Consider the following 13,236-nt stretch of genomic DNA (forward strand, 5'->3'; position numbering starts at 1 on the left):
TAATTGTGACATTTTTTTTTTTTTTGTTTATTTTTCCATACCACTTCTTTGTTAGCCATCATGCACCCGTAGCCCCATTACAAGCTAAATAAAGTCCTAGTTGATCTTAGCATGCATTCTTAGATTTAAGCTAGAGGAGTATGAAGGACAAGCCTATGAGATTTCATTCATTAGCCGTGTTTTGCATAATCTCAACTGAGTATTTGTGCACACTTGATTCTCACACACTTTAATAATTCTTGGTGCTTGGTTATTGGCTTGAGAATGCGTCTTATGTGCCAACTAATTTGATTCTTGAAGCTTGTTGTTTTGTAGCAAGTTGGTTGGTGATTTGAAAGGTTGTGCAAGAGAGAGTAGGAGTAATTTGTATGTGTTTGACTTGTGATTTATTTCTTAGTTTTGCTTGAGGACAAACAAATGTTTAAGTGTGGGGGAGTTGATACGAGTCTAATTGTGCATATTTTTAGTATTAGTTTGAATGTATTTGTTAGGCTTAAGTTCATGAATTTGGTAATTTAATTGCATAATCACTTGTTTTATCATTAAGATATGGTTTTACACTTGATTTGAATGTTTTACGTTGTTTGTTAGTGTTTTGGAACCATTATAGATCAAGTGCAAAAGCAAGGGAAGTTCTAGGACAAGTTTGGAGCCAAAACAAAGTCAATGTGAAGCTAAGAAGGTGGCTAAAATGCTTGAAAGAGAGCCAAAGAGTGGTGCTTTCAATGAATTTGATCACAAGAACCAAACAAGGAAAGTAGAGCAAAAGAGCAAAGAGTTGTATTCTCGCTGAATTCGGTGATAGCTTAGTATTTTGTTCATATCTCATGCTAGGAATGTCCGATTCAGGTGATTCTTGCGCCATTGGAAAGAAGACTCGAAGGACTACAGCCTATGTTTCAGCAAAAGATTCGAAGCATCGAGCCCTAGGCTTGACGCGTCGAAAATTTCCAGTAACGTTTCATCAGTAAAAATTCGCGCACAGATTGGCGACAGTTCGATTTTTGGGTCATATCTTAGCCTAGGAATATCCAAATCAAGTTATTCTTGCGCCATTGGAAAGAACACTCGAAGGGCTACAACTCTTATAGAGACATAAAAGTTTATATGAAGGGAAAAGGGTCAAAATAAGACTGAAAACCGGACCTACGGCTCGATTTCGGCCCAGTTTTGCACGAAAAATTCCTATTTCTACCGGGATTGGTTCTAGCTTTGTACCTACTATAAAATCCCACATTCCTCAACCTTAATATTCATTAAGAGATCTTTGGAGACAAGAAGGAGAGAAATCAAGAGCCACAAGTTGTCTTGGGAAGCAAGAAGAAAGCTAGGGAGATTTGGAAAAATTGTCTGGTTCAATCTTGTACTCTTTTTGTTAACTTGTATTTTCTTTATTACCTTTAGCTATGTGTAATTTAGCCATGTGTGGCTAAATTCCATTAGAGATTCTTGGGTAAAAAATGTTTATGAACCTATGTGCTGGTGCTCTCTGATTCTTTAATTTATTATTATTTGGGTTTTAAATTTGTGTTACAATTGTGTTTATTATTGTCGTTGCGAGTAGTTCAGGGCCCGGATTACTTGTTTCATTGCTTTGTTTATGTCATAACGGGAGTTAGGCATAATTGAGAGTTTCCACAATTGCACTTAACTTTTGCACCTTGGGAAATGACATATTTGTTAGGGAGTTTAATTCTTGATTATTGCGCATCGGGAGATGGTAGTGGTTAGGGATTATTTATGAATGCTTGTTATTGTTCTTATTGGGTGTTTATACCACGGGAGTGGATATTCACTAGTGTTAGTGACTACGAGAGTAGCTCTATACTACCTTGCATCCTCACACTCGTTTAAACCCAGATTTAATATTACATTAGGTTATGCACTAGGGGATTAAACACTTGAATCCCAGAAATCTCAATCTCTCTCTATTGTTTTCATTACCCTGAATCATTGTTTTATTTTATTTATTTAATGCAACCATCCAAGTCAATCATTAGGATTAGCTTCATCGAATAAATTAGTAGCTAGTGCTTAATACAACAACTTCCCTGTGGATCGATAACCTGATACTCCAGGTATTTATTTGGTTCAAAATATACTACAACCAGACATGTTATTGAATTTAATTTTATACACATTGTAGTCTTATTACAACACCATTAAATTATAATTCTAATTTAACTACGGTTTCATTGGACAATATACACCCAAATTTGTGAAACTGTTATTTAGTTTCATTTTACATACATTGTTGTTTCATTACAACACAACTACAATATCATTTCACTATAACTACAATTTCATTGGACAATATACACTCAAATATGTGAAACTGTTATTCAATTTCATTTTATATACATTTGTAGTTTCATTACAACACAACTACAGTATCATTTCGATATAATTATAGTTTCATTGGACAAATACACTCAAATATGTGAAAGTGTGAAACTGTTATTCAGTTTCATTTTATATACACTGTAGTTTCATTACAACACAACTACAGTTTCATTGGACAATATACACTCAAATATGTGAAAATGTGAAACTGTTATTCAGTTTCATTTTATATACACTGTAGTTTCATTACAACACAACTACAGTATCATTTCTATTCAACTATAGTTCTATTTGACAATATACACTCAATATGTGAAACATATTATTCAGTTTCATTTTATACATACTGCAGTTTCATTTCAACACAACTAAAGTATGATTTCAATTCAATTACAGTTTCATTTGATAATATAAACACAATATGCGAAACAGTTTCATTTTAGATACACTGTAGTTTCATTTTGTTATGAATACACATAAAATACGGGATCCTAAACGACGTATAAGTTATGTATTTTTAGTACTAGAATTGTGAACTTCTAGAATATAAATTGTGTTTCTAAGTCAAAACACATAATAGCTGTAAAAGGGAATTTGTGAATACAATACATGATTATCAAATCTTAATCTGTTAATATTGTGTGACTGCAATATTTAAAAATAAACTTGTGCATACAAAACAGTGTAATCAATTACATATGTGTTAACATTGTGTGTTTATAGTATACAAATTGTTATTTTTTTAAAAGTAAATTATGAACATTTAGTAGGTAAATTGCAAACAATTGGACCCATGCCTACCTTGCAAGGTGGATTCGATTCACGGAATAGTTTGCTTAAGAGAAAGCAAACTTGAATACTGAATCAACTTTCAATTGAAGTACCATTTATAGTGAAAATTGAATTCTTCATTATATATTATATGTAAAATAATATATGGAAAAATCATGCATTCTTAGCCTTCCAAAACCATGCAGAATGTGCGAAACTGCGAATTATTGAATACAAAACTTGAATACTTGCCATAACATATAAGGAAAAATCATCCTCCATCTGCTGTCTTGAGCTGTACACGTCTCCACCCAGTCAGTACCCATGATATTATATTGCACGTTTTACACTCACAAGTCACAGCTGCACAGAAAACAATTTAAAATTAAACCATACAAAACATATGGAGTTTAAACAAATTAAAATAATGAGAGAATATATAAGAGGAGGCAACTTTCACTTCACCTTCACTTCGCAAGTCTTCCCCACTAGCTTCAACTTTTATGGAAACTTCACCTTTAAATACACTCAGCTAAACCACGCAATTTCATAATACATTATGATGGAAAAAGTGTGTTTCTCCATCTTCTTATGTTTCTCAGCTTCTTTAATTATAACCATCCATTTCCCAGGTTTCTTTAGCTTTTCACTTTTTTTTTTTTTAATATATATATATATATATATATATTTTTTTTCTAATTAGTAAATGTATTTTTATGATGTCGTCATATTTACTTTATTCTTTTTGTATTGATAATTAATTTCAGAGGTAAATGGTGCAAGGAGACAACCACAAGATAAGTTTATCCTCAATAGCCCCGAGAAGCTCTTTGTTTTTGGTGACTCCTATGCTGATACCGGTAATTGGCCACGTACTGATGCTTCCGAGCCTAGGAAGGAACCTTATGGCATGACTTTCCCCGGCAAACCTTCCGGCAGATGGTGCGATGGTCGCGTTCTCACCGATTACATAGGTGCCGTTTGATAGTTCTTAGTTCGCATCGATCACTACTTTTATTTAATTTTTAATTTCTTTTTTACATAAAACATTAATTAGTATCCCATTGTTGGAAAAAGAGCATTAAAAATTGTATTTTGAGTGATTATTTTGTGGTACAAATATATGTGGGATCCACTTCTGATTTGGGTAGGGTCAATGTGGATTCGGATTTTTCGTAATGAGACGAAGAATTTGATATAACGTACGCTCAAAATGGGTAATAGGTGAATGAGAAATTGATTCTCAAAGTGAACCTATTTGAGAGAAGTCAAAATTTAAGCTTAATGCTAATCAAGATTAGCATTAGATTCGTGCTACTTATGTTTCGTTGTAGCACTTTCGTGTTGTGCCAATCAAGCATGCTAGTATTTAAATTGTTAAAACACTATGCATGTGTTGGCAGCACATCTCGTGCAGCTTAAATTTGATAAGCTTGAGAAAGTTCAAATTGGGAATTAAAGCACAAATTCGTGCTTCTGAGCACAGATTCGTGTTTGGAGATTTGGGCTCCTTTCGTGCAGCACGAGTTGGTGCTTTATGCATTGATTCGTGTTGCACCGTTTCAGTGTATGTGGACCACTCGAGTGTGGTTTTCGGTCCCAATTCGTTAACCTTTCGGATTTGTACGGACTTCTCGGTCACTCAGATATTTGAAATGTGTCGTTACGATCGGTACTAATTAATCGGATATTAAGTTCGTGATCGTTGATTTTATTTCGATAGTAAGTACGACCGTTTCAAACGTTATTATCCAATTATTAAATTGGATTAATGTTGGATTTTATGTACCATGAATATGCTATTAAATGCTAATCTCCTGTATAAGTTCATAGTAGGAGCAGTTGGTTTACACAATGAAAAAAAAATGAAAAGGAGGTAGAGAACAAAAACACTACACACGACAGGAAAGCACAATTTCTTCTCCAAAACTCTGCTTCTACTCATTTCTTGTCAATTGTGTTCTGCCCGTGCTTTTGTTCGCCGGGTTCGTTCGTTTGGGTGCTCAAACGTCCAACCGTTGTACGTTTTATCCTGGGAAACCTAGGCCACAACACTCCTAGCACTTTTGGGAGGTGGCAAATAAGATTTTAAGGAAAGAAAGTCACCTCGCCTAACTCGTACTTTCTTCTTTCTTCCTTCCCCTTCTTTCTTGTTTTGGATTATGCTCTAAGCAAAAATCCTTTATTCTTTCTTGTTGATGGGAGTTATAATCTGAGGATTATAAGTTATTTTTTTTGTTGATATATATTGGTATATCTTTTCGTAGATATATACGTATATATAACCTTTTGATCTGTTTTATATATATTTGTGTGTATATATATGTATCGGATATATATCCAATAATATTTTATATACTTTTGTGTGTATATATAAATATTATTTTGGGATATTAAATCGATTTTGGTTCATTATCACCAATCCATCACTGTGAGACTAACTTAAACTAGTCCCAGCTCGACCAATCCTTTTATTTTGAGAACATAGAAAAATAAAACTCCATAGTAAATTAATTTTTAATTATTTTTGGTTATATATATCAGCTGCATATCTGGGAATAGGATCCCCACAGCCCTACAGTTTGTGGAAAGGGGATGGGGAAGCAAAGCAATATGGGATGAATTTTGCATATGGAGGGACAGGGGTGTTTGACACATACGTTGACGGTCCAAACATGACAACACAAATAAACTATCTGCAACAACTCCTTCAACAAAATGCGTACACCAAACACGACCTCACATCGTCCGCAGCTCTTGTCACTTTGGCCGGCAATGACTATAGTAATTATCATGGAAATATTAATGTAAGTGATATAAATAAACATACATTTACCACTATGTTGTAGAGGTAAAACTTTGGAAGAATGACCAGGGATCGAGTCTCACCAGAGACAGTGTGAGAGTTACCTCTCAAAGTGAGGGGTTCCTTGTGCGCAATGAGCAAAGGTCTAGCCTCTGTAATTCATGTTCAGTTAAGTTACCATGATTTACATCCTCCCAAATGCTTTGTCCGGTCATAATGTGGGGGCCCTGGGGTTCAACCTTTTGAAAGAACTATGTCAGAAGTAATAAGGTGTAGGGAAGATGCAACTTTATATCCTTACACCACCATATTATCGAGAGGCGGGCCTTGACCTTTCAAGCATCTGCCCAATAATTCTTCTAGTCACTTGGTACTGGACTTGACCCTTAGGAAATTAAGACGCAACTTTATTTCTTTACACTGCCATTTTATGTTTGCAGGAGTTTGTGGACTCCATTATGAAGCAGCTTTGTCTGAACCTTAAACGCATTCATGAGATGGGAATCCCCAAAGTGGCAGTGACAACAATGGAGCCTTTGGGATGCCTACCCTTGGTAGCTTTTTCAACCGGCAACTACCCAAACTGCGACGAAAATACAAACTACATTACGAGGTTTTACAATCAAATGTTAAAACAAAGGGTAGACAAACTGAACGACCAAACGGAGGGGTCACCCTTTGTTATTCTTGATCTCTATGCTGCCTTCATGTCTGCCATGAACATTGAACACAACCATCCAGGGAAATCTAGTTTCCCACATCCATTGATGCCATGTTGCTTTGGTAAATGTGGGGACGTTGATGAGAATGGAATGAATGAATATGGATTGTGCGATGATCCAAAGATGGCATTCTTCTGGGATATGGAACACCCATCACAGCAAGGATGGTTTGCTGTTTATTCTGCTTTGAAATCTTCTCTTCCCCATCTGTTTTACCCTCAGCAGGACACCCCAGTTGAAAATCTGGGAATGCTTTGAGCTCTGTTTTGTTTCAAAATTTGAATTTTTGAGATTAATGCTTACAATAATATTTTGAGCTCCTTTCTTTTTTTTTTTTTTTTTTTTTTTTTTTTTTTTTTTTTTTTAAATAATAATTTAATTATAACTTTAGTACTTCAATCTATAATTAATTACATCAGCACACACCTAATCACCTATACATACGATACTAACACTTACATCTCCTGCAATTATGCCCAGACATTCTGCAATTGGAGCAATGTAACTTTATTTGAGCTCTTGCAATTCTTTCCTCATCCTTTGTGATATGTTTCTCAGTCTCACCTGCTGATTTTTTCCTTAGTTTGTGTGATCTCCCTGCTTGGCAGTATACACAAGAGGTAAGGGTGGATCTATTTCAGTTAAAGGCCAATCATCTGGGCCAACCATTGGTCTGATACATCCTTCATAAATCTTCAAATATGTAGCTTTTGAATAACGTAACAAGGGTGGATGTAGTTAGTTATAGGTCCCTTATCATGCTTAAGCCAAATTGCACAAACAACATATGCTCACATATGGATCGGAACCAGTGAGGTCCCACTTTCTACATGATGAACAGGTTCTTCTTTTCAAATCCACTCTGTGTTGTGGATTATACATACCTCCAATCTCAAATAGAAAGTGGTCACATTGATATCTTGTATACCCCGCTGTTTTTTTCTCAATAACCTTCACCTTTTCCACAATCCTAGGACAAATACTATCAGTCCATGTACTCCTTTTTCCCTACTGGTAAACAACTTGGTCATGAGCTGTTTTCTGATCAATTCAAGGCATAAAATGATGGGTTGTTTTCTTGCATCAATAATTACAGCATTAAAACTTTCACTGATGTTGTTCACCAACATATCACATTGAGAAATAGTTGTGGAGTGTGATCTACTCCATTCTGTTGGACTCTTGTCAGAAAGCCAGGCATACGCATCCTCATCCAACTATCTAAACTTTCTAAGGGCAGTTGTATACTTGGGCACTGTAGTTGCTTTTGCACACTCCCATAATGCATCCTTCAAAGCTTTTCCTTGAAATCCTGCAACATTCATATTCCCATGAAGGTGCCTAACACAAAATATGTTCTCAACTCTAGATAAAGCCAGTTGAAATGCTGGTATTAACCCTTTCTGTTTATATGACATGAAGGTGAATTGATGTTGATTACTCTCAGTGATCTCTAAGTCTCTTTTTAAGAGTTGTAAAAACCACACCCAAGACTGTTTTGTTTCACCCTCAACAATGACATCTGCAACAGGGAACCCCCTTATTCCAGACTTTAAATGAGTTCCATCCACTCCCAAGATTGGTCTATAGTATTTGTAACCTTGCCTATATCCACGGCTGTCAAAACGGGCCCAACCCATCGGGTTAGGCCCGTTTAACCCGTATTTTGGATGGACTGAGTTGGAGAATTTTCAACTCGGCCCGTTTCCAACCCGACTCGTTTAACCCGTGTGGGATACGGGTTGGCCCGTGGGTTGCACGGACCAACCCGTATCCCCACCCCAACCTTAAATTTATTATGTAATTGGGTATTATATTAATATTTAAAATATTATTACTAACAAGACTTAAACCCTGACCATTTATTTAACTTGTCATTATTAAAACCAACTATGCTAAGAATACATGTTGAACATTTTTATATAATTATATATTAATATACATAATTCACAAGTATTATATATATATATATATATATATATATATATATATATATATATTACATTTATTACAAGTATTAATTAATAATACAATTAATTGTATCTTTATATAAATATTAATATAAAATTATAAATTATATATTTTATAAACTTTATAACTTAATTATATTATAATTATAAAATAAAAAAATATTACATTTAAGCTATATTAGTTTTAAATATAAATTAAATAAATTATAATTATATATTAAAATTTAAAATCTTATTTTATGTGTGTGTATATAAATTTGTGTGTATATGTGTATATACATATTATACATATATGTATATATATAAACATATATGGTATTTGATTAAAAAGATTGATATGGTTGGTTGAAAAGAGTCTTAGTTGTTAATAACTTAATTAAAGGCCATGGGTTCCATTCTTGAGTTATACAACATTAAAAATTAATAATATGGATTTTTAACAAAAAATGAAAAGAAAAAAGGGGCCCGTTTAGTTCGTTCACCACGGGTTGGGTTAGGAAAATCCCAACTTGTGTAAAAACGGGTCGGGTCAACTTAGTCCGTTTCCGATTGAACCCGTGACGAGTTAGTCCGTTTTGATCCTATTTATCTCTTTGCAGTAACTCTAAATCTTTTTGAAATTGTCCTCTTGATTATTCCTAATATGAATTTTTGCTATGTCCTCTTGATTACCCCTAATATGAATTTTTGCTTACTTCATATAGCTTTATAAGCTTGATATGTACTAATATGAAACCTTTCCGATTTACAGACAGTTTGCCTAAACTGTTCCATTTTCCAGTAGTAATCATGATTTGCAATCTCCTTACTCCACCTCTTTGCAACAACAGTAGAAGTTGCTCTGGAATTCTTAGAAGTCCAAGTACATCCATCATGTCTATCTGTAAGTCTAAGGATGCTCCAATTTAAAGAATTTTAGCTGCTTTCTTAAACATATTGTCCAAGGACAACCAATATGCCTACATTTCACAACAAGTCTTCCTTTGTTATTCTTAACAATTTTGATATCTTTCCCATTGTTAAAGGCATTGTTAGTGACAGCTTCCTTAAACTCTTCTTTGCTTGAAAAAGTCAAACCTAGGACAAAATGAGGCTCTTTCATACATGTGGCTGCCCTAAAAACAGGCTAAACATCCCCATCATCACTATCTTATTCTTTTACTGAGGCATCATCAGATAGATTAGGTTCTTCTAAATTTCTCTCCCAACTATTCATAGCAATTGGTTCATTTTCATTACTTTCTGTCCCACCAAACTCAACCGTGGAATCAACATTTTGATCAAATTCTTCATCATCATCTAAATTTGCAGTGTTACCATCCATTTCATGCTCACTCTCAGTCCATTCATCTGACTGCCCATCACTTTCTACATCAGCCTCACTACCATTATCACCTAAAGTATAAATACAATAATCAAATTATGCACAAGAAAACAGAGATTTTCAAAGTTAAGAGTTGTCCCCATCAACTGAAGAATACTTAAAACAGTAATGAATAATAAAAGCATCAACTATTACAAAAGCACATGAACTGGCCCCACAAAACAACTACTCGATGTCTGCATTATACTTTAAAGTAAACAAAGTGCATAATAATCAAATATATCATGGACAGGAACAATTTAATATAAAGATTCACTACAAAAACAGTGCAGAATATGCCTTAATTTACGTCAACAAAGTGAGAAAAGTTTCACTAAACACAACAAAAACACAACATACCTTCCAGCGACCCACTTCTCAGCCTATGGGAACTCATTCTGCACTTTTCACCTTCGAGAACTTCAGTGTTTCTTCAATTTAGGTTTAGGTTTAGGTTTGGGTTTGGGTTTGGGTGTGAGTGAGAGCTGATGTTAGGGTTCATCGAATTAGGAAATTGATTTAGGGAAGACTTAATACTCGATTCTTATTCTTATTTCATAGGGAAAGAACAAAAGAAAAAGACCATTCTAACCCTGTTGTAAATGGCCTAATTCGAACTCCAGTGATTGATTGACGCATTGCTGGAAATTTTAGAATTTTCGACCACCTAAAAGTGATCTTAAATCAAGTCGAAAGCAAAAAGTGGTCGGAAATAGCAACAAAGATTTTCCCGGATACCAAAAGTGATCGGAACAAGACTTTCGACTTGATTTAAGATCACTTTCAAGTGGTCGGAAATTCCATAATTTTCAACAATGACGAAAAACATGCCGGAAGGACGTATTTAACTAAAAAAAACCATAGTCGTGCACCTGAAATACAAGAAAAGGTGATAGTGCCACCATAGTTACAGGACGAAAAATACGAAAAACTTTATCATTTATAGTGAAAATTGAATTCTTCGTTATATATATTATATGTAAAATAATATAAAGTGTTGCGTAAAAAGATACTCCGTATATCATGGACATAGAGATTTAGCATGGAAGACATGAACCCCATCATAATTATTCTAACATCTTTCATAGCATCAGAATGTGCGAATTATTGAATACAAAACCATGCATTCTTAGACTTCCAAAAATATGCCATAACATATAAGGAAAAATCATCCTCCATCTGCTGTCTTGAGCTGTCCACGTTCCACCCAGTCAGTACCCATGATATTATATTACACGTTTTACACTCACAAGTCAGCTGCACAGAAAACAATTTAAAATTAAACCATACAAAACATATGGAGTTTAAACAAATTAAAATAATGAGAGAATATATAAGAGGAGGCAACTTTCACGTCACCTTTACTTCGCATGTCTTCCCCACTAGCTGCAACTTTTGTGGAAACTTCACCTTTAAATACACTCAGCTAAAGTGCTAAACCACGCAATTTCATAATACATTATGGTGGAAAAAGTGTGTTTCTCCATCTTCTTATGTCTCTCAGCTTCTTTAATTATAACCATCCATTTCTCAGGTTTCTTTAGCTTGCAAGCTTGCAAGGTGGACAGGGTTTCACAGCATAATTTGTCTATAAGCATATAGCCAGGTTTAAAAAAATGAAAAAAAAAAAAAAAAAAGATCTTTGTGTGTGGCAATCCAAAAGGAAAAAATCATGTTTTTTTTTTTTTTTGGTTACTGTGCCATATCGGAGGAGATCTACTATATTTTTCATGATGTAACATTTACATGGTTGAGTTTTTGGAAGCCATTAGGTTGGTCCCAAAAGAGTGTGGTAAAAGTTTAAAGGGGTGAATAGACTTTTAAACCAAATTCGAATTTAATCTATACTATATATAAAAACAAAATCCTCAAATTTTAACTTCCTGTCAAATTTCTAAAAAATCTCTCTTTCTAATAAAATATATTGATTTCTACTTTCCCATTCGTACAATAATTTTGCGTTAAAATTTTATTATAATATTATAAAATTGTGTAATACAATCTATATCTATATCTATCTATATTATATATAAAAACAAAATCCTGAAATTTTAACTTCCCACCCAATTCCTAAAAAATCTCTCTACCTAATAAAATATATTGATTCCTACTTTCCCATTCGTACAATAATTCTGCGTTAAAATATTATAAAATAGTGTAATACAATTTATACCATATATAAAAACAAAATTCTGAAATTTTAACTTCCCGCCCAATTCCTAAAAAATCTCTCTTCCTAATAAAATATATTGATTTCTACTTTCTCATTCGTACAATAATTCTGCGTTAAAATTCTATTCTAATATTATAAAATAGTGTAATACAATTTATACCATATATAAAAACAAAATTCTGAAATTTTAACTTCCCGCCCAATTCCTAAAAAATCTCTCTTCCTAATAAAATATATTGAGTTCTACTTTCTCATTCGTACAATAATTCTGGATTAAAATTCTATTCTACTATTATAAAATACTGTAATATAATCTATACTATATATAAAAATAAAATCCTGAAATTTTAACTTTCCGTCCAATTCCTAAAAAATTTCTCTTCCTAATAAAATATATTGATTTCTACTTTCCCATTCGTACAATAATTCTGCGTTAAAATTCTATTCTAATATTATAAAATAGTGTAATACAATCTATACTATCTATACTATATATATAAAAACAAAATCCTGAAATTTTAACTTTCCGCCCAATTCCTAAAAAATCTCTCTTCCTAATAAAATATATTGATTTCTAAAATAATTCTGGGTTAAAATTCTATTCTAATATTATAAAATAGTGTAATACAATTCCTATTGTAATCAATCAATCTATATCTATACTATATATAATAACAAAATCCTGAAATTTTAACTTCCCGCCCAATTCCTAAAAAATCTTTCTTCCTAATAAAATATATTGATTTCTACAATAATTCTGCGTTAAAATTCTATTCTAATATTATAAAATAGTGTAATACAATTTATACTATCTATACTATATATAAAAAACAAAATCCTGAAATTTTAACTTCCCGCCCAATTCCTAAAAAATCTCTCTTCCTAATAAAATATATTGATTTCTACAATAATTCTGGGTGAAAATTCTATTCTAATATTATAAAATTGTGAATACTATTCCTATTCTAATCTATATCTATACTATATATCCGTGTTGCAAAAATCGCGCCGCTGGCCGCGGCGAGGAAGGCCGGAATCGGCCTCCTCCGCGGCCGCCTTGCCGGCTGAACCGGCGTTTATTTTTATTT

General features: G+C 33.4%; 1 protein-coding gene across 1 annotated transcript; it reads left to right on the forward strand.

The window, feature by feature from the left end:
* Window positions 1-3,553: 3,553 nt before the first annotated feature.
* Window positions 3,554-6,938, forward strand: LOC109148118 (GDSL esterase/lipase At5g03610-like). The gene is made up of 4 exons (XM_019295901.1): window positions 3,554-3,746; window positions 3,882-4,088; window positions 5,659-5,921; window positions 6,361-6,938. The coding sequence occupies exons 1-4, from the start codon at window positions 3,674-3,676 to the stop codon at window positions 6,898-6,900; spliced, it is 1,083 nt and encodes a 360-aa protein (XP_019151446.1). The 5' UTR covers window positions 3,554-3,673; the 3' UTR covers window positions 6,901-6,938.
* The last annotated feature ends 6,298 nt before the right edge of the window (window positions 6,939-13,236 follow it).

This window comes from Ipomoea nil, unplaced genomic scaffold, assembly GCF_001879475.1.
Source record: "Ipomoea nil cultivar Tokyo-kokei standard unplaced genomic scaffold, Asagao_1.1 scaffold2036, whole genome shotgun sequence".
NCBI lineage: Eukaryota > Viridiplantae > Streptophyta > Magnoliopsida > Solanales > Convolvulaceae > Ipomoea > Ipomoea nil.